This window comes from Sycon ciliatum, chromosome 1 (genome assembly GCF_964019385.1).
Source record: "Sycon ciliatum chromosome 1, ocSycCili1.1, whole genome shotgun sequence".
In the NCBI taxonomy this organism is placed as follows: domain Eukaryota; kingdom Metazoa; phylum Porifera; class Calcarea; order Leucosolenida; family Sycettidae; genus Sycon; species Sycon ciliatum.
The window spans coordinates 29,311,438-29,337,701 of NC_088643.1; the positions used below are offsets into that span (position 1 = coordinate 29,311,438).

General features: G+C 47.5%; 1 protein-coding gene across 4 annotated transcripts in view; it reads left to right on the forward strand.

Annotated features, from left to right (window-relative positions):
- Window positions 1-26,264, forward strand: part of LOC135821819 (uncharacterized) — a 60,234-nt gene that overhangs the window by 24,551 nt on the left and 9,419 nt on the right. For 3 of the 4 annotated variants that reach the window (XM_065334828.1, XM_065334832.1, XM_065334817.1), the window contains exons 4-17: window positions 276-502; window positions 1,898-1,931; window positions 2,219-2,289; window positions 3,323-3,365; window positions 5,582-5,643; window positions 7,824-7,859; window positions 8,473-8,538; window positions 8,936-8,984; window positions 9,524-9,618; window positions 12,828-13,022; window positions 15,952-16,041; window positions 16,718-16,831; window positions 17,017-17,155; window positions 19,329-19,369. In XM_065334828.1, the coding sequence (XP_065190900.1) occupies window positions 276-502; window positions 1,898-1,931; window positions 2,219-2,289; window positions 3,323-3,365; window positions 5,582-5,643; window positions 7,824-7,859; window positions 8,473-8,538; window positions 8,936-8,984; window positions 9,524-9,618; window positions 12,828-13,022; window positions 15,952-16,041; window positions 16,718-16,831; window positions 17,017-17,155; window positions 19,329-19,369 (1,262 nt within the window). The remainder of the gene's footprint in view (window positions 1-275; window positions 503-1,897; window positions 1,932-2,218; window positions 2,290-3,322; window positions 3,366-5,581; window positions 5,644-7,823; window positions 7,860-8,472; window positions 8,539-8,935; window positions 8,985-9,523; window positions 9,619-12,827; window positions 13,023-15,951; window positions 16,042-16,717; window positions 16,832-17,016; window positions 17,156-19,328; window positions 19,370-26,264) is intronic. The other variant, XM_065334823.1, reaches the window with a different exon arrangement.

Sequence of the window (26,264 nt, forward strand, 5' to 3'; positions counted from 1 at the left end):
AGGGGTGTCCAGAGAATCCATGCTCGAAGACCCTCAACACTCCAGACTGCACAGTAAGCTACATTTCTATATATTTCTAAGTGGAGTATTAAATGCACACAGGAACAAACTAGCCCAAGCCGATATGCTCAGTTCTCACAGTGAAACTGTAATACACGAACAATCAACTGATTACGGCTGACGGGTCACTTAACCGTAACTTCAATTCAATACAAAATTTATTATCTTTACAATCTTCATCAATCTTGTGTTTCCTTGTTTTTCTTGTCTTCTAGGTTGCCGATTATGTTACAACAATGACAAAGCCAATCTTTTTCACTTTGCTGCTGAGTTTGGCTTGCCTCGTTTTGCCGAGATCTTAACCACACAGTCAGCGGGCATCAAGTACAGTCTGAAGGCTGAGCTATTCCGGAGAACGTCGCACGGAAACACGCCACTGGCTATGGCCAAGAAGAACCCATCATCCTGTGGGAAAGAAGTCAAGGCTGTGCTAGCTGATGCAGTAAGCTGCTATACGCCCCTTGCACTGGAATTGCAACATTTGGCAAGGCTGCCTGTTTGTCAGCCGACTCAGATTTCGAAGGGCCTGATCAGTGAACCAACCACATGAAGTCGAGTGAACAACAATTTTTTTAATGGCTTGAACATGAAGGTCAAAGTACTCTAACTGTGAGGAAAATAGTGAGCTTTGCACAACAGCATTTAGACACTGAAGCAAACCAGATTGAATGCTAAGCCAAAATGATACGGGGAGGCGTCAGGCGAAATTACTGGTCAGTCGGCGACACGCATTTTTCACCTGCTGGGAGAGTATGCGTGTACTCGAGTCTCATCCTGAGCACGGTTTTTTCTTCTTTTTTTCAGCTCCAATAGCTGTATTTTTCATTGCAAAGCCGTCCTCGATTGTTGTGTTCGTTGTTCAAACGAAGTAGTGGTCAATCATGAAGGCAGAGGACATAGGAGCCTCATTGGAGTTTCTCGTGTCATAGGACGGCCACACAGAGACACTTTGGGATTTTCTGAATATAAAATACCGTACGCACGATGCTGAGATCAATTTGTGCGATATCCAATTGTTTGTGATCTACCACATCGAGCAGAACGGGATCCAAACACAAGCTTACCGACGGTTAGGCTGCCGACCTGACTGGACAAATGATCCCTGGCTTCACCAGACGCCAGAAGTCGGACACCATGTCCTTTGCCGTCCATCTCCAAAAAGAACTCCATCTTCGTCGTGAAAAGGCTTGAAATACTCAATATTCAACCGAGATTCGCGGTCTCACCCTTTCTCAGATCGAATCATTTTTTGTTGTAGCAGTTGCAGTGCAGATCCCTGCCACTACTTCAACAGAAGATGGCTCCAAAGCATGCCTGGAACAAGCCATATCGAGGTTGCAAGCCACCCCTCTCGGCAAGAAATTCGAAATTTCAATAGTGGAAGATATACTATGAAGAGAATTTCAAACAGTATGTTTCGCGGAGCGATCGCTCAACCTACGTCATTCAAACTTTGCAGGATGGTTCAGATGTACATGCTAGGCATGGAACCACAGGGGTTGATGTCATAGCTGACACACAGAGTCACACACACAGCAGATTTGTGTGCACAGATACTAATTTAGTGGACGTCGTCATCTTCCCGCTGGTCTCAAATGTACTATGACGTGAGGTTTTAAGCATCCATATCTTGTGACAAGAGACGAAGATGAACTCTCTTCGTGTAGTGATAAAATAATGGAACTGTATCAGTGTAAGTGTGTGGTGTCTATATTGAGGTGAGCCCACTGAGTGTGTGGCATCATCATTGATGTGGATATCTGTACATTGTATGTGTGTTTACTGGTATTCACTCTCCCTTACTGCAACTTTGGCTCTGCTTTGCACCACTAAACAGATTGCTGAGTTCAATGAAAGCAAGCATGATAAAGGTAATGATATCCTAGTAGATGATTATCCACAACACGTGAAGAACGGATTGATCTGCCCTTGGTGTGCATGTGTCTTGTTGGCTGATGAAAGGGAAAGTGAGTAATTTTCTTTTGGGCTGCTAGCATTTTTCACAAACTGGCCGTCTGCTGCCTACCCTGCAGTTTGTTTCTGAGGGAAATTATAAGAGAATGTTGTGCTTGCTAGTTAAGGAGATCCTTCCTATATGCTCCCATGACAATGCAATTCTTGTTTCCATCTTTGAACTCTTTGAACTCTTTGAACTCAGCAGGGAGATCTGCAAAGAAAGAGAAGATGCGGGATCGTGCTCAGAGCACTCCAAGCCGTTTACCAAACTCAGTAAGGCGCATTGTTGATATTCACTCGTGCTTTTGCTGTCCGCTCATGCCAGTAGCTGATCAAAGAATACTAAAGCATGCAGTGCTAGTACCGTGCACTACTACCAGAGTGTGTGCCTCTCCCAAGCCTCTCCTCTGTCTCCCAAGCACCCCACCTTTGTTTGTGTGTGTGTGAGTCACCCGGGAAAGGACGTGAATTGTACCATGGCGTGCTCCTGCAATACCATGGCGTGCTCCTGCAATACCATGGCGTGGTCCTGCAATACCATGCTACTCTGCATGTAATGTATACAGGTATCGTATGTTCACACCCTCTGACCGTTTGTCAGTGTTCAGGATTAACCCCTTCCTACATAATGGTGGAACAGTAACTAAGCTATGTACCGTGGGAGTATCAAATGGCTGATCATAGATTCATGTCCTATAGCACCATGGTTATAATGCTCATCAACCCCACCCCATGAGCACACAACAGAAGGGGGGGGGGGTCATACGGTACTGACACGGTAGTTGTGCTGATCATACGGTTCTGCTACATGCCGTGCAGGATTAACAAACTGAAGCGACTTCAGAGAATTCAGAGAATTCAATTCAAGCACAAATCCACACAACTTCATACATGTATCTTACAAGAAAGAGCAAGCCACTTGGCTGTATGCTCACGAGCTGATTCTACTCACAAAGTCAAGGTTCACCACGAGCATTCAGATTTCAAATTGCATGGACGACCTTCTCAAAAAAATATCGACGGCTGCTCGGGCTAGCACTCATGCGTCCACAGCGATCGCATATCTGCTTTAACTTTATTTGATGTAAACTTCGCATGCAAGATGACATCTATTGAGAACTTTTAAAATTCACTGCAGCCTTGTCATCTTTCCAATAGTCATCCAACCCAAAACACATACACAAACAGTCCTTGGCTGCACCACGCAAACGAGGCTAGATATCATCTTTAAAAAATGTGGCAGTGAATGAAGTGAAACTATTTAAATAGGTCTTCATTGCGATTTCTGCCGTTCGTTCATGTCCAGGTAATACCTCAGCAGCCCCCTCTGCCAACTGTAGATTGTGAGGGTAGGTTATGCTGCCGGGTTTCTCACTGCACCTATATGCATAAGGTATTTTATCACACATAATGCGTATACACATAAATGGGCCTCAACCAGCGAAAACAGCCCTTAGGGTCAACATTTTCAAAATTCCTTTTCGGTTTGAAATTTGTTGAACCACATCTACTGAAGGACCTCAGCCAAGAAAAAGTTCAATATTCATGGTGTATACACCAATATACAAGATGTACTCCAAATTGGTGCAATGTATGTTTACGATGTATATGTACAATGAATATTCAGCATTCGAAGGTGGGTGGGCAGCTTGAATACTTTTGAAATAGTGCAGTAAGCAGCTATAATGACAAAGAATAGCTGATGAGTGCGGGGAAATGATCGACATATTCGCAGCTGCATCCTGCGTGGAGTCGTTCCGCAATCTCGTCTTCCATTTCTTCCTCCGCAGCTGAAGACACGACGTCGCGGCCGTCACTAGCCCCAGACTCAGAATTTATCTCGGGTGACGACTCCTCATCTTCCGACTCTGACGAGTCATCGGCCACCTTGAGCCGCATCGCAGCAGGAGATGACGGCTGCGATTCCGCCTCGCTGTCGACATCGATGTCGGAACCAATGAACGTCTCATCCTCATTCTGAACTTCAGAGGCTACTTCAGCATCCACTCCCCACCAGGCTCGAGCTAGCTGTAGACAATGACTGCCGTGTGTGCGCTGCGAACAGCTCTGGCGTCCGCAGCCATCGCAACACGATCAAGGAACACTGGAGTCGCCACTCGACATCACTTCAACTAATTCAAAATAAATTACTTCAAGCAAGAAGAAGTCGTCCATGGCCAGCAATCGAGGACATCTGAGAGTTGTAATTTTTGTACTCCTCCGAGGTGTGATTTTTGGCATGCTGGCCCCAGCACAAGGAAGCCATCTGCAAAAAAACTGCAGAAAATGGTTGTTGTTTGATCCTTTGGTGTAATCTTTGTTTCTAGTCGAAGCTAGTTGCTGTTTGGAGCAGAAACGCTGAAATTGACTATTTTCTGCATGTACTCATACATGTACTCATGTACTCAGGCATGCAGTCTCACTCGTATTTTAGCTCTTTTTCTGGAATGGATGCTGCTCTGCGCCCCTTGGTGAACATTTCCTGCGCTCGTGGAGCAGCTGAAAAGGACCACTGGTATGTCTGGTTCCTGGTTTGAAAGTGGAGAGTCGACTTTTGTGCCTTGAAAAAGGAGTAGAGAGCGATAGAGGTACGTCTGTTGCTTATTTTTGAGTGCTCCTCGTACATTTTTGATCGTGATAGAAATTCTCAGACCAAAGTCAGACCAAAGTCAGCGCGATGATGGCCGTACAGTTTTCTTGTGGATTTTTTAGTTGTTTCATCTCGTATCTATGTCAGTATCGTGATGGTGAAGTGGAGAGGGTGATTTTCTTCCTCTAGGCTTCGTTCCGCCGACTTTGCTTCGTCCTCGTTGAAAAGTGATCCTGAAAAAAAGGTCGATTCGAAAAATTATGTTGATTTTGAATGTACGTGATGACATGCGATTGCTGGCTATGCGCGCTGTTCGCAGTGCGATCAAAAAAATCGTTGAACGTCACAAATCGACCTTTTTCTCGAAAAATCACGAAATCTCTAAGGGTCGTTTTCGCTGATTGCGGCTCAAATAGTACACCGTAGATATTCATAGCAAGCTGTGCGCATGTTCACACTGCTTTTTGTCTTCTCCTCCTTGTGAGTGAATGAACAACAGCTTACAGTCCGTAACTATGTGCCTTTATCTGGTTGTATGAGTGTGAGAATAGTGGAAGACTGGCAGCGGTGGGATTTGAACCCACGCCTCCAGAGAGATTGGAGGAGTATGAGTGTTACATGTGTACTGCAGACTGGTTGTTGCCTAAGTTAGACGTGCCTTCCATCATGCTATTGCAAGTAATGTGATATGTAGCAAGCAATGCGGCTATTGGGTTAAAGCAGAGTAGGGTTTGTCTAGTCCTCCCCGTGCCTCGTGTGAACTTATGATTGTAGCTTCATAGACTCATAACTTCAGAGTCATAAATCTATATCCTGCGCAACTGGCTCTATCTAGAATCTAGATCCTCCCCCCCCCCCCCCCATGACTTCCCATTTCATGCTGGGGGCTGTAGGAATGAATACAGATTATTTGCACACATGTACATGCCTACAGAAGGAAGACTGGCAATGCTTTTGTTATTTGCCACAATACAGAGGGTGGTGCTGCGGGACCGGGTGTGGGAGTTCAGAGAGCGAAGTCAAAGCGAAAGTTCTGGGTAAGTAACCCTGACTGCATTCCCATCCAGCACAGACACAATTATACTGGTACACGGTGGTGCCACGTGAAACCCCACCCCTGGATTTATTCACATCTGATTGATGCAACAGTGGTATGCAACAGTGGTATGCAACAGTGGTATGCAACAGTGGTATGCGACAGTGGTATGCAACAGTGGTATGCAACAGTGGTATGCAACAGTGGTATGCAACAGTGGTATGCAACAGTGACTCCTAGAGAGTACTCTACACACTCGGTCTCCAGTCGAAGTCAGAAGATCGATTTTATGGCTTTCCTTCTGTTGTCTTGTAGATGCATTGCTTGAAAGTGTAGCATTATAATGAACACCACTTTGCGCTCTGGTGTTGGGTACGGCATACACACGGCATACCGACACCATCTACGCTTGCACACACCTTCCATGCCGTGAGGTCGCCGACTGTCGACTACTCGTGGTAGTGAGGCGACTCCCCTGGTCCCAAGTGACGTTTTGGTGCGAGCTACTCCGGCGCTTTCCGTCATAACGTGTTTCTTCTGTGTCGAGAAAGGTGCGCAAGGACGTCGGGGGCGATGTTGTGCCAGTGGTAGAATCCTGGGATACCTGGGATATAGATATTTGCATGGACATGGTCGGCGAGGACGATACTGCACCCCCACTGCAAGTCGTCGTCGTTGGAATTTTACCGGAGTCGTTACAGTTTTGTAATAGAAAATATGAACAGATGATACCGTCTCCCTGTGGCTGGTAGCACCGAATAGGGCTTGAAAAAATACTGCGAGATAACCAGGATGGCGTCCTGACAACACTGACCTTTAGATCCTCTTGGATCCAGTCTTTATGTGTATCCACACATGTTTGTGTGATTTCCTTGACAGCATTGTGATACATCCGGACTTAGCTCTCCTCGCGGGGGCACATGGCTGATACCGAAAAAAAAACTCATAGCCAGCAATCGCATGTCATCACGTACATTCAAAATGAACATAATTATGCTAATCGACCTTTTTTCAGCATCACTTTTCAACGAGGACGAAGCAAAGTCGGCCAAACGAAGCCCAGAGGAAGAAAATCACCCTCTCCACTTCACCATCACGATACTGACATAGATACGAAACGATACAACTAAAGAATCCACAAGAAAACTGTACGGCCATCTTCGCGCTGACTTTGGTCTGAGAATTTCTATCACGATCAAAACTGTACGAGAAGCACTCAAAATAAGCTACAGACGTACCTTTACCACTCTCTACTCCTTTTTCAAGGCACAAAAGTCGACTCTCCACTTTCAAACCAGGAACCAGACATACCAGTGGTCCTTTTCAGCTGCTCCACGAGCGCAGGAAATGTTCACCAAGGGGCGCAGAGCAGCCTCCATTCCAGAAAAAGAGCTAAAATACGAGTGAGACTGCATGCCTGAGTACATGAGTACATGCATGAGTACATGGATGCAGGATGCAGCTAATGGGATTTCGGTCTTTGACCACTTGGTGGTGGGTCTGATCTACTCACCTCCCACCGTTTAGGCGCTGCATCTGCGCCTTTGATCCTAGAGGGTGGTGGCGTTCCCACGGCGGATGCGGAAAACTCGGCTTCCAGCCGAGTCTCACGCGAACCGTGAAATTTTTTTATTTTTTTTTATGAGTACATGCAGAAAATAGTCAATTTCAGCGTTTCTGCTCCAAACAGCAACTTCCTTCGACTAGCTACAAAGTTTACACCAAAGGATCAAACAACAACCATTTTCTTCATTTTTTTGGCAGATGGCTTCCTTGTGCTTGGCCCAGCACGCCAAAAATCACACCTCGGAGGAGTACAAAAATTACAACTCTCAGATGTCCTCGATTGCTGGCCATGCACACCAGCCGACGGTATGCGGCACTAGTGGTCTGCCCATCAGATAACATACTTTTGCTCAGAGTGTAGCTAATTTGAACCAGAAGTTGTTATATATCGACTTCTGAAGTCATCGATTTCAAGCCCTGCAATCGAATGTGACCTAAAGGATATGTGCCTTTTTTGCGTATACGACTAGACGCTGCATTTGTAGCTAGGGCAAAGGTGTACTCAACGCTGGGCATGTGTCTTGGTCCTTCACAACCCTGAGTCTATCACAAGTGTTGTGAAGTGCGCTCTATCTGTCTCCGGCAATACATTTGTTGCTACCCTCTTCTGTTTAGGGCAAGAAGGTATCCAACTCCCAGGTTAAATCCGAGGTGAGTTCAGTCCAGCCTACATACAGCGGTATAATTATCTAGGTAGTTCACTCTGCATATCAATGTTACCATGCCTAGGAATTGGTATGAATTCATAGTGAGCTGACTCAGCTGAGCATACTTCATGGAGCATTGTGCACACTTTTGATGCCACCTATTTCAGGCTCAAAATTTCACACTACATTTCAACTTGAGACTTGAAACGTACTTCCTCGAACGCACTTAGTGGAAGCGCGAGCGCCAAACTTTGGCATAACTAACTTCTAAGATAACTGCTGAAGTTGCAACATCTCAGTTTCTACTTTGAGTGGTCTAATATTTGGGTAAGGGGAGGGGCAGGGTGCACATTATTTCCCCTCTGTGCGCCTTACGAGGTACATGTACGATCGCAAACATACTAGCCCTTTTCAATACGCAATCTCTCCTCCCCCCCCCCTGCCTTCCCACATGTGCCCTAACATCCTATGTCCATAGTGAAGCCCTGTTAACATGCGCAATCACTGCATGAGAGGGTACGGGTAGAGACTGCATTTTAGATGACATCAAAGAGTGCCGTCAGCAGCAGCAGTCAAACTCTCATGATGTGCACTACGGGTTGTCGTCATTCCTGCAGTGTGTTGGTGCTACACCTGTCCCTGTTCCTGGTGCTGAAAGTCTTCTCTACCACGTGGCTGTTCTGGTGAGCTCCTAGGATTGTCTCAACCAGATTGTTTTCAACCATGAGTGTGTAACTGTGATCTGTTTTCTATGGGCCAGTGTGTTGCCTTCCTGATTACATCATGCAGCTACATCCACACACTGCAAAAATCAAGCACTGCTTACTCTTGGCCATGGACTCTTATTGGTTGAACTTACAATTCACTCTCTTGTCTTTAAACTTTTTCCCACTGGTGTTGTCGGGAACACACTATGTTTTCTGCGGTCTTTCAGGTACACACCATGTCAAATCGGCTCTGACTGCTATTCTGTAACATGAACTCCATTTCGTTTGTTTCTCATGTTGCTAACTGTATCACAGAACACCTCCACAGAGAGTGTCAGTGAGGTTCTTTATGATGTTGCTATGTGTGTAACAGAATATCTCCACAGAGAGTGACAGTGACTCAAGCACCAAACATGTAGACAGTAAGTATGGCTATTGTAGCAAGACTTTGCAAGAACTATTGCTTACAACGACTTGAAAACAATTTTGTGAAGACAGCATTGCAGTTGGATATCTTGCGTATGTCATATGTTCGTGTTGTTGGTGTATGTGCCTGATACTGTTATCCTTGTCTTCGCCTTGAGTCTTTCCTGTATTCCATTGCCTCCTTGTCATTTTTTTAAAGTCACTCTCTGTTCTATCGAGTTGCAGCTGACTATTTCGGATTAGTTCTGTGTTAGTTCTATCTAGCGTGGAGATGGTGGGGGGGGGGGGGGGGGGAGGCTGCATGCCTGACGCTTTGACTGTGAGACAGTACGGAAGTCTGACCTCAAAGGAGTGCGCACAGCACCACTCGTGGATGGCTCGAGAGTGTTTGTGACGTGAACATCTGTTGTCGGTTGGAGATTTGCCTTGCTGTATATGTGTGAGGGCATTTTAAGGCTTGGCTTGCTCCGCTGAATATCATCTCCTTGGTTGGACATGGAGTCGATTTGCATGTGTTGCATGTACTGGTGCTTAGGGACAACAATCCATTACTACTGGAACAACGCCTTGGCATTTGTACAAGCTACTGCAGACTGTGCCCCCAAATCAAGGAAAATGCTACCACTTAAGGTAAGGCCTGAGTTGGAAGAGAGGGTGCTGATAAGCATTGCACTGTTGGTACTAGGTTTGAAAGGGGAAATATGGTCTAAAATAAAAATTTCACCAGTTGTACTTTTAAGAGAGCATGTCTGAGAAAACCAGAACATATGTGCAAGTCGATCTCTCAGATTTCGCTCAAATTTTGCAGGTAGGTTTGCTTTGGGGTGTAGATCGACATTCCAAAGCCCGCACAAAATCTTTTGAAGGGAACCATGAAATTGGCATACCCCTCAATATTGGCCCAATATTGGCACGATTTATGGGTCTACAAACGAGCCACGGCACAGCGTACAAGAACCAGCTACGAACAAAACTCCATCAAGCCATCATTACCTCACCTTAGAAGAGTTTTTGGGGCAGCACCACTTAGCCACGCCAGCATCCCAGAAGACGAGGGAAATCATCCCTTGACGCCACAAATGATCGTCTTGAAAATAGCCAAATTACAAGCGCTGATAAAACAGCGAGCTACGTCCTCAATTAGCAAACACTATACACCGGCAGATAGTAGAACACCTCTTCTAGCACTGAGGACATGTCCCCCATCATCCTTTTGGGGTTTTCTTGAAATAAACAATTTTGAATTTTTCCACTCGACCATTCTGAAATACGTCCAAACTCATACCTGCGCAGGAAAGCTCGCCCCTCCGCGACGTCTAGTCAGCAATTTCTACTCCAACACCACTCCCAACGCTGCAGAACAAAGTGTATTGTTGACTCTGACAAGGAAAAGCAGCGGTGATCACTTGTCACTCCAAACGACAAGCTTCTCCTTGCGCCACCAACATTTTTCGTTGCAACAGTTGATGCAAAAGTGACTGAATTTTTGCGTGTAGTTTTTGGATTTTCCTGCAAGAGGAATGATGAAATCACGTGCCTCGTGACACAAGAATGCCAGGTCTCGTAGATCACGGTTCAGCAGTTGTTCCGAGTCACCTTGATCAAGCGCTCCTGCACTTACATGGATCACCCGTTGATCTAGATCGGATCAAGTGCATCTTGATGTCCATCTCAAGAGCACACATGTCGTGTTGTAGGCCTTCCAGCTGGGACTTTCCCTCAACATGCAGCACAGAGACGGGCATGTAGGGTCAAATCACGTTGTTCATGACGTAAGAAATCTGCCATGTGGCCACGCCACATACTTCATGCAACCAGTGTTGGCCGCGTGCTGGTCAACTCCAAGCGACCTTGATGGCATGGACCACGCTCATTCCTTGCTGTTGCAGATCTACGTGGATCATCAGCATGTAAACCAGCCGTAGTTCCTGTTGAACCATGTTCGGGATGAGCGAGGTTAGTGTGAAAAAATGCATCCCTGTTCTTACTGCAAGAGGAAATATCTCCAAGAATTCTTGTCAATGCAATAATGCTAGCGTTATAACGATAGTTTCTGCATGTTCTGAGCAGAGCATGCAAGAAATACAATGCATCTTACCTCCTCCCTCATGGTCCGTTTCGAATAGCGCCTCAGGAACGATCGTGATCGTGTGCATTGTGTCGTGTACCAGAAAGCATTATTCTACGTCACGATCCACGTGATTTCTTCATTCCTCTTGCAGGAAAATCCAAAAACTACACGCAAAAATTCAGTCACTTTTGCATCAACTGTTGCAACGAAAAATGTTGGTGGCGCAAGGAGAAGCTTGTCGTTTGGAGTGACAAGTGATCACCGCTACTTTTCCTTGTCAGAGTCAACAATACACTTTGTTCTGCAGCGTTGGGAGTGGTGTTGGAGTAGAAATTGCTGACTAGACGTCGCGGAGGGGTGAGCTTTCCTGCGCAGGTATGAGTTTGGACGTATTTCAGAATGGTCGAGTGGAAAAATTCAAAATTGTTTATTTCAAGAAAACCCCAAAAGGATGATGGGGGACATGTCCTCAGTGCTAGAAGAGGTGTTCTACTATCTGCCGGTGTAGAGTGTTTGCTAATTGAGGACGTAGCTCGCTGTTTTATCAGCGCTTGTAATTTGGCTATTTTCAAGACGATCATTTGTGGCGTCAAGGGATGATTGCCCTCGTCTTCTGGGATGCTAGCGTGGCTAAGTAGTGCTGCCCCAAGAACTCTTCTAAGGTGAGGTAATGATTGCTTGATGGAGTTTTGTTCGTAGCTTGTTCTTGCACGCTGTGCCGTGGCTCGTTTGTTGACCCATAAATCGGGCCAATATTGGGCCAATATTGAGGGGTATACCAATTTCATGGTTCCCTTCAAAAGATTTTGTGCGGGCTTTGGAATGTCGATCTACACCCCAAAGCAAACCTACCTGCAAAATTTGAGCGAAATCTGAGAGATCGACTTGCACATATGTTCTGGTTTTCTCAGACATGCTCTCTTAAGTAGTCTTCGGGGTGCTAAGTCAAATAGTCTTGGTCCGAGTAAGCTGGTATACGCATCAGTACGGGACCGCGCGTGGGCCGTCTTTGAGTGCATTCGATTGGAAATACGGGCTGAATGCTGTATCACAGCCTCCTCCGACCAAGACCATTTGATCCAGCGTCCAGGATACGACAGGTTCTGGAAGTTTCACATTTATCCGTGCTTCTATAAGAATGCAGTGACGCTTTCAGTGAATTTTTCCACACAAATCTCCATCCAGCAGGGCGCAGTCACCCAGTTTCGGTGGAAGTGCGCGAGTTCAATTGGGAATAAAGGAGGAAGGGAGCGTCTTAGCTTCCTCGGACCAAGACCTTTCGACTCGGCACCCGGAGACTACAACTGGTGAAATTTTGATTTTAGACCATACTTCCCCTGTAATAATTATAGCTATTCAAGTATTTCCATTACTGGTAAACCAAGCATGGGCATGTTTTGGTGGTAATGTTGCCACCTTTGTTTTATTTCCCCAATGTGATCATGCATGGCTTTCAGGTATTGTGAAACTTGAATGTGATAGGTATCGTCAAAGGAGGGAAGGGGGAGAGGGGGGGGGGGGGGGGGGAGGAGGGTGTATTTACCCGTGCAATTATTGTGCAGTAGAATGCTTAGTTGCAATAGTGTGGTTTTGTGCATTGAGCCGATGAGCATACTACCGGTATATATTAAATTTTATATAATATGTGTACATAAAAAAAGTATGGGGTTTCTGTGTGTCACAAATGGTGGAGAATTACACTTTGTGTTGCTACGTGTACATGCATGGTCTCTAGATATGGGTGATGTTGCTATTGTGCTCCCCGTAGATGGGTGATGTTGCCATTGTGACAAAGAGAGGTGGCGGTGGTCAGGCCGGAGATGCCCATGGCATGGTGAACAATGCAGAGATAGGACAGTTTTCTCTGAGTCACGTGAAACGCATCAGTAAGGCGGAAGCGCAGACTGCGCTGGGATACCATCCAGCAACAAGACAGTCCACTTCACTACCGACACTAGAACCAGTAAGGCACTTTTGCTTTGCTTTGATTTGCTTTGTTGCTTGCCTTTTTTGCTGTGGTAAATCATGCTATAAGGCCCACATGGTGTCCTAAGGGATACCTGGGCAACCAGGCAACTGGATACATTTACGGCGGATTGTTCACATGGCTTCCTGAGGGACCGTGGCCCAGGTGACCAAGCAAATGGGAGTTTTTTCTGAGAAGACTTTACAAAGCTAAATAACCAGTTAGACACCATTTTGAAGACAACTATTTGCCTAGGAATTCATACTCTCACTAGAGAGTTCCTTATCTGTGTTTACGAAAAGACCTTCCGATCTTTCCCAGTTTCTTGGCGTACCGGGATGAGACAGAACCAGTTTCCAAAGAATACAGTTTTGCAATGTCTATTGTTGACATTGCTGTGGCAGCACCAGAAAGTCACAGAAATTTAATCCGTTGCCCGGCCAGAAATTAGAGCTTCGGGATCTTGCATAAAATGAACTTTATATCCATCAGAATTTGCAGAAAGTAAGAGTGAGTGGTCATCATTATTCAGTGCCTACTGTTTACTTGATATCGCCATGGTTACTTGCTTAGCAAAACATGATGCTGTATGTGTAACACAATTCAGTGAAATCTAACAGCCAATAAGCCGGCAGTGACCAGTGTGGTGTGGAGGAGTACAAAACCCAATCCAGAATGAGATCCATGCCTGCAGAGGCATCGGGAAGGTATTCCACATTGGTACGGCCATACCGAGGCGGGGTCCTCTCCGTGAATTGCTTTCGAAAATTGGGTCTAAATAGCCCATATTCTATTGCTTCAAAATATCTATATTTTCCTGACGGTCTCCTCTGTCAAAAGATATGCTCCCTGGACTGCAATCAGGATTAAAATCCTAATGATGGCCCAGGGACGAAATTTTGATATCGTATTTTTTTAATTCTACTTGTATAATTACCGTAAAATCCCGCCAGAGCGCCCCTACCTCCTCGACGCTTCAAGTAGGTTCAGGTGGGGAGGGGCGGATGGGCAAGTCCTAATTGCGGCATTCAGTACTACATGAAAAAAGTACTCACCCTACGAAAACTGTTATCTCGTACAACGACCAAAGGTCAAGAGCCAGGAGTCGTACAGGCCCGTCAAAACTCAGGGTTTGTGCGATCCCTGGTCAAGAGGGTGGGCACTGTTGCATACATTTCCAACGGAGTCAGACTACAGACGTGTATCACAGACTGTGACAGAGTCATATGAGGATACAATCAATCACTTCCCTGACAAGAAGTCAGGGAGGGGCGGATGGGAGAGACGGGGCGCTCTGGCGGGATTTTACGGTACCCTTATACACAAGTGCAAGAAGACTCTTGAAGGCTACACAGTCCATTCATAAAAAGATGGACTTCTTGCTTTTGGCCATAATTGGGTCAAACTTTGAGAGTTTTTTTAAAAGTATTTACTTGCAATCCCCTATGGATCGCTTTTCCAATCATGTTTCTGAAGTCTATTTCTCCCAAATGCAAGCTGTAACAAGAATAGGATTTCGGCTAGGTTTTCCCCAAAAAGCACTGAATTGGGAAATCCATGAAATCCAGGCCGTTTCTCTCCACTTGCAACAGCACATTGTGCGGTTCCGAGCCCCAAGTTTCGGGACCCTTTTTCAAATTTCAAATTTCGCGGCACTACACTGTTTACAATAAAATCATGGGAGCTTGCCAGAGCCCGGCAGAGCCCATCATTTTATGAATGAATTGTAGACAGTTTTATTCTTCTCTGTATAATAGTACGCGTATGGCCAATTGGTTTGCAGGCCTGCCTGCGAATCATGATGTTCGAGACCCGCGCTGGTAGCAGGGAGCATGTAAAAGACTCTTTACGCATGGTGAACTGCTCTGACACCCACGGTCAACTGGGAACTCGCAGCTCGGAGTGAGGATGACAAGGATGCAGTTTACAGGGTTATGGGCCGTTACACACCCGATTGGTTGAGAGACTAACCTCTTCTCCCCTGACTCACTTGTGAGGTCTGCATTCGCCACTAAGGTGAACAGGCATTTGGTGGCCTGTGGATGCGATGGCTAGTTTGTGTGTTTCTGAACACGGCATTCAAGCGGTGCTGACGCGGATCCCGTGAATATTATCTTATTTTACTATTTTCCTTTCAAACATCATTCTGTTCAAGCTGAGATCATGCAGAGGCAGTAACAATGCCTGTCTTGCCAGAAGTCTCTGATTGAAGAGAGGAGGAACGGAATCCACGTCCAAGCAACGCAGCAAAAGTGTGTGGAAGTATAGAGTAACATGTAGCAGCCGCAGTGCTGTACTCTCTCAGCATAGAGTAACATGGAGCACCCGCAGTGCTGTACTCTCTCAGCATAGAGTAACATGGAGCACCCGCAGTGCTGTACTCTCTCAGCATAGAGTAACATGTAGCACCCGCAGTGCTGTACTCTCTCAGCATAGACAACCAGTGATCATGTCTTGATTTCCACACCTATCAGACCATAGTGTTGATCATGTCTTGATCTCCACACCTATCAGACCATAGTGTTGATCATGTCTTGATCTCCGCACCTATCAGACCATAGTGTTGATCATGTCTTGATCTCCACACCTATCAGACCATAGTGTTGATCATGTCTTGATCTCCACACCTATCAGACCATAGTGTTGATCATGTCTTGATTTCCACACCTATCAGACCATAGTGTTGATCATGTCTTGATCTCCGCACCTATAGGACCGTAGTGCCAGTTGTGGAGATAGTGAGGTCCCAGTGACTGTCTTGACCCTAGAGTGAAATTAATATTATTGTGCGGGTAGGGTCATTTCCTCATCAGACAGGAGAGGAAATGGCTAAGTGAAGATCTCTGTCCCAAGTCATTTAAAACCCTGTGAAGTGTGGATTGCTGCCTGACATGGATCATCTTCATTTAATGTTTTACCTGACCAGCCTCAAGAGACTTTACCTGCTGCCAGCAACAAGGATGATGGTGTGATTAGTGAGTATGAAGTCATGGAGAGGCCATCATCAAAAGCAAATGTAAGTTAGGCATGCGTGGCATCCAGTTGTCTTGGGTACGACAATGTGAGACATTGCGTAAACGTTTCACTTGCCAACGTAATTTCTGGTTTGGTTGTGTTTTATCTGCAAGAAGTGAAGCGCATTGGTGGAGACACCGTGAAAGTGTCACCTCTGCCCACCCCCCACCCCCCAACTCCACCATCACTGCCATCCTGCCTTTGTCGGAAGTGAACGACAGTGGTGAGACTAAATCTAAAGGTATCCATCATGACCTCTTCCCCAGCTGTCCGGTTTTCACTCTCAGTGTGTGGTGCTTTTATCAATTGATAGACAGACTAGCATACACCACAGCTCCTCCAATGGGCTTAGTTTGCATTACGCCACAGAATACACAAGATGATGGATTCTTCAGCATTTTCAACTCTCATTTTCAGCGGTAGGGAAGAAGTCATGGGCCAAAACTGTACCGTCTATCTCCCCGAATGACACCAGAGCCCGAGCTAGGAGACAGCACTTTAGCTCGCCCTTCTCCGATCCGTTATTGTGAAAAAGTTCAAAAATGCCATCGATCCCTCGGTGTTCGTTCTAAAGAGGCTTGGCTGTATTTGAAAAGCGCCGATTTGCAAGGCTGAAGCAATGATGTGCATTGAAATAATCTTGGCCGATGGCTGTTGCATTTGTGTTCCTACAATAGGGCATCCAGGAGGACACTGTGCGCTGGTATCGAGTCACTCATCAGGCGGAAGTCACTCGGGATTTCGAACAAGACATGGACCAACAGATTCACGTTGATTATCTGCCATTGCAGGTAGGACAAAGACTACAAGTACTTGGTACAAAGCTAATGTTTCCTATATATGATATCGTTACTATAGCACACTGCACATAGAAGGCACGAGCGAGCGTGCATGCGTGGGTGTGTGGATGTGCTTTGGGGCTTGTGTTTGATCACTATTCAATAATGATACTGCCCTACTGCCCTGTGTTCATCAGATGAAGGATGTGGTGAATGTGGTCTGTATGCCAGACCGTGAAGAGTGGGCACTGGTGGAACATCGTGGACGTGTCGGCAGAGCGCTCTATGCCACATTGCGAGCTCTTTCTGACACAGCAGAACCCGTGAGAATGAAACGTAAGCTTTAGTGAAGCCGTTAAATTTTTCAGGGCCTGAGCAACACAAAACCCGATGCGTGGCCTTGTAAGAACCTGCGTGATCCCTTATGCACCAGAATAGCCAATGTGGTACAATGTATGTGGGAGTCGAATGAGTCCTTAACCCTTTCACCACTGTCGACGTATATATATATATATATACGTCATGACGTGTGCACCTGCCCCACTGACGACGTATATATATATATATATGTCCTCAGTGTACGTCGCGTTTGTACCGATGCCTCAACATCAGTGGGGCCTGGAACTGTTCCTCAGTGGGCTGAAGGACCTGATCGACGTGTACGCAGCGTATGTGGCCAGTCCGCACAGCAGAACAGCCGCGAGCATCGAGTTTGAAGTGTGTATTTTGGCATATCTTTCAAATAAATTGTTTTGCTCAAAGTTCGTTTTCGTCATCTTGCCCTGCTGTTTCTCGGCAAGGTAAGTAGCTCAACTACTCTGTGTCGATGGAAGCAGACCTGTGAAGCAGTGTGAGGCGGGTAATGACTCTGAGGATGATTCTGGAGACAGCGAAATTGTGTCGGAGTCGTTTTCTGAGGATTACGAATTAGCTGCTATTCAAAAGATCGCAGCTGACTCGGACGCATGGGATACTGAAGACCAAAGAGATTTGGAAAGCGATGCTGAAGTCTCTGACACCTAGGCATGGTGTTCTGAGCAGGAGCTATCTGTCGTGAGCCCGTTTGCTGAAGTTCCTCAAGTAAACTGCGATCAAATTTGAAGGTCAGATTTTTGAAAATATTTGAATTTGAAATCAAGTGTACTGGTCCGACATGCATGCAGATCACAATAGAGATGTGTATACATGTAAGTATTGTATATTGAGTACAGAGCCAGGCACCTACAGGATGGAGATTGCTATCTAATATGAATCCAGAATAATCCAGAATAGTCCACAATTGTGCAATTTTGAACCACTATCAGAAATTGCGCAGCCGATTGTTTCTTGAATTTTCATGCGTACGTACACCGGTACGCAGTATGCACTCGGCTGTTTAGGGAATGCTTCAGACTATTTTGATAGCTGGATTGTCTTGCCAGTGAGTGTCTAAATCAGAGAATGAGCAGTATTGCATTCTCCATCAATATGACTTTACCTGTGCCGCGTACGTACGTACGTACGCGTGCGGCCAGTGATGATTCACCCTGGGATGCGCCGAGCACAGTGAGCCAACCGCTGCCGCTGCACCGGCTGCTATTATAGCTGATGCAGTTGCTGTGGTTGCTACTCCAGTTACTCGGCATCCTCACTGTCCATCACATGGTTTTGTCTTGAAGTAGGTAGGGCTGCTGGAGGATTCAAGCTTTACGAGGCGCCCAAGAAAAAGAAAGACCCATTCTGGATCGCGAAGTCACATATGATGCAAGCGCCGTATAAAACGAGTTGCTGTACTCTAGTCTAGGTTGCCGTAGAACACCAGGATCATATCAAGCATGTTATATAACATTTCTCCATTGTGAAGTCAACACTGACCAGTTATAGCACTGCTTGCCATTGCTTGTCTGATCTTTGTCGTCAATTGCCTAAATTGAATGAATTTTGAAGAAAAATCGCCAAAAGTCGCATATCTAAATATGGTGTTATGAGTCTCGTACAATGAAATCCTACGAAATTTCTTTGGATTCACAGTGCATATGTCCATACCCAACATCTCCAATCAATTTTGGACCAGAACATGCATTTTCAAAAATTGCCATTTTTGGCCCAGTGGGAGGTGATTTTCCGGTCAGGGCTGAAAGGGTTAAACGCCTCATAAATCAGTGTCTGCTGAAGGATTTCAAACCAATAGGGTACAAGTGTACCTGGCGTAACTCCTGCAATCGGCTCAGATAGACTCGACGATGTACCAAGCTAAGACACAAAGTCCTCGCCAGCAAGGCAAAGAAAACTGAAGTTGCCGGAGCACTTTCAAGTGCGGCCACTGCCGCATGGTCCAGTATGTAGCCACTGCTGCATGGTCCAGTATGTAGCCACTGCCGCATGGTCCACTGCATGGTCACTGCTGCATGGTCCAGTATGTAGAAAGTAATCACCAGAATTCTATGGACTTAGCCACTAGATATTATTCAGTTATTGTTATCACCTGGTCAATTAACATGTGTGCCGTTTTGTGTTAATGAAAATCTAGCTACTTATATGGATGCCAGGCTGGGCAATGAGGCACTCCAGGTCAGTGGCTTCATGTGTACATGTTCTTTCTCTCTCCATCTATCTCTCTTTCTCTCATTCTCTCTCTCTCTCTCTTTCCTGACAACCTGATCATGCACCTACTTTCAGGCATAAAACCCCTGTTGTGGAGGTCTCAGTCCTGATTTGTTAGACTTACCTGTCTTTATAAATGTAACTCTCTCTCTCTCTCTCTCTCTCTCTCTCTCTCTCTCTCTCTCTCTCGTCACAAGTTCTCTCTCTCTGTGTCTGTCTCTCTGTGTCTCTGTCTCTCTCTGTGTCTCTGTCTGTCTCTGTGTCTCTGTCTGTCTCTCTGTCTCTGACTCCGACTTTGGAGGTGAGGTGGCCATGGAAAGGGGGTCCGGGGGTCCTCCCCCGGGAAAAAATTCAAAAATTGAAGCCAATTGCAAGCGTTTCCGGGCATTTGGTGCCATTTCAGTGTACGGTAACTACAATGAAAGACTTTTTGTTTCTGCAAAAAACCAAGAAGATGCTACGATCGGGGACAAACATTACCTTCCCCCGGGAAAAATTCAAAAATTGAAGCCAATTGCAAGCATTCCCAGGCATTTGGTGCCATTTCAGTGTACATGGACTTTTGATTCTGCAACAAACCACGATCGGGGGACAAGGATTTGCCACGTTTGCGCTGAGATCATCGCGCTTTGTTGCAGTGTGCTAAAAAAAAACGGCCGAAAAAGTGGGACGGCCCCCCCAGCCGGTGCGGTTCCGACGCCCTTGAATATAACGATGCCTACTGCACAACATGTATGTACATGCACTTGTGTAAGGTGCTAGAATGCAAGTAAGAGTAGTGTTAGTGCTGCATGCACAGTGTACCGGGTTTGGATCCCTACACTGTTCACTGGTGTGATGCACATCCAGTACAGCTGTACTACACTGTTCACTGGTGTGACGCAGCACATCCAGTACAGCTGTACTACATTGTAAACTGGTAGTAGACAGGTAGTGCGTACACTGGCCCAATGCCCAGGTTCCATGGCTACGCGGACCCTACTCAGTTGTGTATCCTTCTGCCTATCTGGCTACTTTTAGGTTGCTTTTTGGATTCCTTATTTGATGCATCTAGATTAGTGTAGTACGTTGGCTTCGTTTGCACTGCTGTGAGTGCTTTGTAGGTGCACGTGTACGGGCACGTTCTGCTGACGAGAGCGTTTTGGCTTTCGCTTGCGCTACTTGTTTCTTCGATATTTTCCTTTTCTGGTTAGTTGTTGTTCCTTCCGTGATGGACAGGTAGTTTTCTTTCTCTCTTGTTTTCACCTGTATCATATTGTCCTGCAATGTAAATATCCCAAAAGTGAGTTGTGTGAGCGGCTAGTCTGTTGTGTGAGCGGCTAGTCTGTTGGATCAAAGCCACCAACGTGTGTTTACTACTGAAGAGGTCATGTGACCACCCATCATATCATCATGGACAAACTGTATGAATGTGTACCCATCATATCATCATGCACAAACCTGGCGCGTACGCAGGGTCACAACTAGGGGGGTTTCCAACCGAATCCCAAACAATAAGTTTTAAGTTTTAACCCTTTCTAAAGAGCCCTATAGGCCTAGGAAATTTTCAAAATTATGCATTTTTTCGTGTTGTTTGGATCATAAATGTTGGGTTAGCTTTCGGGCTAACCCTAGTTAGCGATAAGACCGATGCGCTGCTCTCTATCTCATGGCTAGCTGCGATCGAGCTGGCTTTACACGTGCACTCAACTGCTGCGCATGCGCGCCCAAATCGCCTTGGGTAGCTCTTGCTGCGCTGACTTTGGCTTGCGCTTTCCTTTGCAGTATCACTGAGCAGCAACCGGAATTTGTTTGTTGAGAATAGAATTAATTATTCAGACTCCTTGTAGATTCCTCGCAGCCGTTTACTGCACGACAACATGTTGTCTACCTCTGAAGCACGCCGTATGAACGTGTCGGACTTGCGGGCCGAGCTGGAAGGCCGTGGGCTGAATTCGAGCGGAACAAAGCCCCAGCCTCTTGCCCGTTTGCTGCTCAGTATCCAGGACACGTCGAGCTCGGCGGCACGGGAACCTCGATCTCCGTCGGCCACGCCATCCTCGCGGCAGGAGCAAGAGCAGGATCTGGAGAGTGCAGCAGCAGCTTCTCCGACTCCCCAGATCCCGGACCGGAGCAGTAATGACGATTTGCGCCAGTTTGTGCGGCAGGAAGTACATTCCGCCGTCACCGTTGCCTTGTCGGAGGCGATCGCTCCAATGCTGGCCACCATCACTGCCCCTGGATCCGCTGGAACTCAACCTTCGGCGGAGTCTTCCAACGCTGGTAATCTCTCCGTTCCCCAGACTATACGAGAGAAAATATTGAAGGGTGACTTTGTAGATTTCACCCAGCTGCTGCCCGATACTATCGCCACCTCGTATTCTGCCCCACGCCAGCTTCAGCAGCAGTTCAGCAGTGGCGGCCAGTCTCTGGAGGTGGTGGAAGGTGGAGCGGCGCAGCCCGTTCGTCGACGCGTCCACGACTTGCCGACATGGCTGGAGGCATGGACTCTCTTCATGAACGTCGTGTGTTCTGCCAACCCGTCCCGCCTGCAGGAGATGCTCTCCTACCAAGCCACCATAGTTGCAGCCAACAGGCAATACTATCCGGAGGCTTGGCTGTCGTACGACACCCAGTTTCGCTCTGCCATTTCTGCTCAGCCAGGCAAGCGCTTTGACGTCATCGACATAAATCTGTGGCAAATGTCCGTGACTAGCCGATCAAGGCCCACATGTGAGTCCTGCCGCCTCATCCATCCCGGAGGTGGCCAGTGTCCCTTTCGTCCGCAACGTAACAACCAGCAAGCCTTCAATGGAGTCCGTACGGTGTCTAATGGCCAACCGATCTGCCGGAACTTCAACGCTGGGCGTTGCAGTCTCAGCACGTGCAAGTACGCCCATGTGTGCAACCGCTGCGGGTCCAAGGACCACAACGGATCTAAGTGCGGTAGGCGCCAGTAACTCTGCTGCTTTGGCTGCAGCTTCCGCGATTGTACATATTTCTCCCTGCACTTCACGTTCTACTGATTTCACAAGCGCATGTCCTGCTGTCCACACACCCCTCTCTGTTTCTCGCTTCGAATCACTGCTCCGTAACCACCCTGACAGTTCATTGGCTTCGTATGTTATTAACGGCCTCCGCTGCGGCTTTGACATTGGCTTTACCGGCAACCGCATAACTAACCAGCACTCGTCCAACCTCTCATCAGCATTCCAGCACTCTGCATTTGTGTCTGCACAGCTCACCGCTTCCTGCAACGCCGGCTACACGGCTAGCCCATTTGACTCGCCCCCCCCCCCCCATTCCCATTTATGTACTGCTCTGGCATTGGCGCTGTTCCGAAAAAGAATGGCAAGCTACGCTTGATACACCACCTGTCCAGCCCTGCCGGCTCCAGCGTTAACGACGGGATCCCTGCCGAGCCTTTCTCTTTGCAGTACATCAGCATTGATGAAGCCATTAACATCATTATGTCCTCCCCGTCTCCTGTCTATCTCTCTAAACTCGATGTGAAGAGTGCTTTTCGTCAAATACCTGTCTGCCCACAGGATTGGCATCTCCTCGGCATCCTGTGGCAGGGGAAGTACTACTACGACCGTGTCTTGCCATTTGGGCTCCGCTCTAGCCCGGCGGTATTTGATGCAGTGGCAGCCACCATCGAATGGATAATGCACCACGAATTCTCCATCCCTAATTTGCTGCATTTCCTGGACGACTACTTGTGCGTGAGCGTGGGCCAGGCAGTGGCGAATCGGCAGCTGGCCATTCTTCTCCGTGCATTCTCATACCTCGGAGTCCCGCTCGCGCCTGCAAAGGTGGAAGGCCCGTCTCGTACCCTGACATTCCTGGGCATTATCCTGGATTGTGAGAAGATGGAAGCCCGGCTCCCTGACGACAAATTGGCCGACATCAAGCGCCTGTTGACTGCAGCGAGCATCAACCCCACCATGTCTCAGCGCGAACTCGAATCTCTTCTGGGGAAACTCTCCTTCGCTGCAAGAGTCATCGTACCCGGCCGGACATTTATGCGGCGCCTGTGGTCTATTTGCAGTCGCTACCAGCAGCCTCACTACCGCATCAGTCTGACTACCGAGTGCCAAGAAGATATCCAATGGTGGCTACGGCTCCTGGAACAATGGAACGGAAAATCATTCTTCCTGTTCCCAGATTGGACACCATCTCCAGACTTGGAGCTGTTCACTGATGCCAGTGGCACCCTGGGCTGGGGCGCATTCAACAGCGGCCGCTGGCTTCAAGGGACCTGGTCGCCTGAGCAACTCACTCACAGCATTGAGTGGAAGGAGCTCTACGCGTTGGTCACAGCGTGCTGCACGTGGGCCAAGGAATGGCGCCAGCTTCGTATCACAATGCACTGCGACAACAAGGCTGTGGTAGATTGCATCCGCTCCGGCACATCCAAGTCACCGCCAGTGATGACCCTGATCAGGGAGCTGTTCTTTGTGTGCGCCCGCTTCAATTTCACCGTCACTGCTGCTCACATTGCTGGCCAGTCTAACTGCATTGCCGATTCGCTGTCTCGTTTCCGCATGGAGGAATTCCGACGTCTCGCCCCAGCTGCTCAAGCACAACCAGACCGAGCAGTGCTGCCATTCCAGTCGATGTAATATAGCCTTGACATACAGGTACCGATTGTCATTGCTAAATTGCCGTATTGAGAACCTGCGTTGGATTTCATCCATCTGCATGCCTACCTTTATCCATCTCGTGCCTTAATCACTTGTTCTTAGCTCTCGTGCATTGGTGGTGAACGCTTGCTGGGGTGCCGTGTGCTGGTTTTCTGGGAACAGCTTCCTTCAACTGGTTGCTTTGCTGCTACTATCTCTGCTTAAAATTGCATACTATTGGTCGGCTGTTTGCGACGCCAATCAGTAGTCATTGCACCCGGTCGCGGGTACTATTGCCGCTCAAGCATGAGCAATTGCTTTGGCCGTTTGCAACGCCAACTGCTTCACCCTGGTTGGCTGTTTGCAACGTCGATCAGGGAACTTTGCACCCGGTCGCGTGTACTGCTGCAGCTCAGTCGTGAGCGATCACTTTGGCTGTTTGCAACGCCAATCGCTTCACCAGTTGATCGAAACCAGCACACTGGTGTACCCCAATCATCCTTGTGCGGTGTTGTGAGAATACGTGGGTATGCATGCAGCTTTGCTCTGTGACTTTCCATTGTATGTAGTCACTTGGCTCTCCTATTTCCTATACACTGCTCTGATGCATTCGGGTGCAAGCGCTAAATGTTGGGTTAGCTTTTGGGCTAACCCTAGTTAGCGATAAGACCGATGCGCTGCTCTCTATCTCATGCTAGCTGCGATCGAGCTGGCTTTACACGTGCACTCAACTGCTGCGCATGCGCGCCCAAATCGCCTTGGGTAGCTCTTGCTGCGCTGACTTTGGCTTGCGCTTTCCTTTGCAGTGTCACTGAGCAGCAACCGGAATTTGTTTGCCACCCACCCTCCCATTCCCACATTATATAGGTGGGAACAGCTTCCTTCAACTGGTTGCTTTGCTGCTACTATCTCTGCTTAAAATTGCATACTATTGGTCGGCTGTTTGCGACGCCAATCAGTAGTCATTGCACCCGGTCGCGGGTACTATTGCCGCTCAAGCATGAGCGATTGCTTTGGCCGTTTGCAACGCCAACTGCTTCACCCTGGTTGGCTGTTTGCAACGTCGATCAGGGAACTTTGCACCCGGTCGCGGGTACTGCTGCAGCTCAGTCGTGAGCGATCACTTTGGCTGTTTGCAACGCCAATCGCTTCACCAGTTGATCGAAACCAGCACACTGGTGTACCCCAATCATCCTTGTGCGGTGTTGTGAGAATACGTGGGTATGCATGCAGCTTTGCTCTGTGACTTTCCATTGCATGTAGTCACTTGGCTCTCCTATTTCCTATACACTGCTCTGATGCATTCGGGTGCAAGCGCTAAATGTTGGGTTAGCTTTTGGGCTAACCCTAGTTAGCGATAAGACCGATGCGCTGCTCTCTATCTCATGCTAGCTGCGATCGAGCTGGCTTTACACGTGCACTCAACTGCTGCGCATGCGCGCCCAAATCGCCTTGGGTAGCTCTTGCTGCGCTGACTTTGGCTTGCGCTTTCCTTTGCAGTGTCACTGAGCAGCAACCGGAATTTGTTTGCCACCCACCCTCCCATTCCCACATTATATAGGTGGGAACAGCTTCCTTCAACTGGTTGCTTTGCTGCTACTATCTCTGCTTAAAATTGCATACTATTGGTCGGCTGTTTGCGACGCCAATCAGTAGTCATTGCACCCGGTCGCGGGTACTATTGCCGCTCAAGCATGAGCGATTGCTTTGGCCGTTTGCAACGCCAACTGCTTCACCCTGGTTGGCTGTTTGCAACGTCGATCAGGGAACTTTGCACCCGGTCGCGGGTACTGCTGCAGCTCAGTCGTGAGCGATCACTTTGGCTGTTTGCAACGCCAATCGCTTCACCAGTTGATCGAAACCAGCACACTGGTGTACCCCAATCATCCTTGTGCGGTGTTGTGAGAATACGTGGGTATGCATGCAGCTTTGCTCTGTGACTTTCCATTGCATGTAGTCACTTGGCTCTCCTATTTCCTATACACTGCTCTGATGCATTCGGGTGCAAGCGCTAACTTCAGTTCTATTCACTCAATCTTCATTATCTTGGGCTTCCTGGAAGTGGAAAGGTACCAGGGACAGAATGAGGTCGACCATGATAGCCAGGACACAGTACAGTCATGTACATATCCAGCGCTATAGGCTATAACGGTAGAGTGCAGCGATGGTGCGAAAAATGCCCCAAACAGGCCCAAACGCGTCCTGCTCCAGCGATTTCGTTTTTCTTGATCGCAGGGTCTCGATTTGTTTGCTGTGTA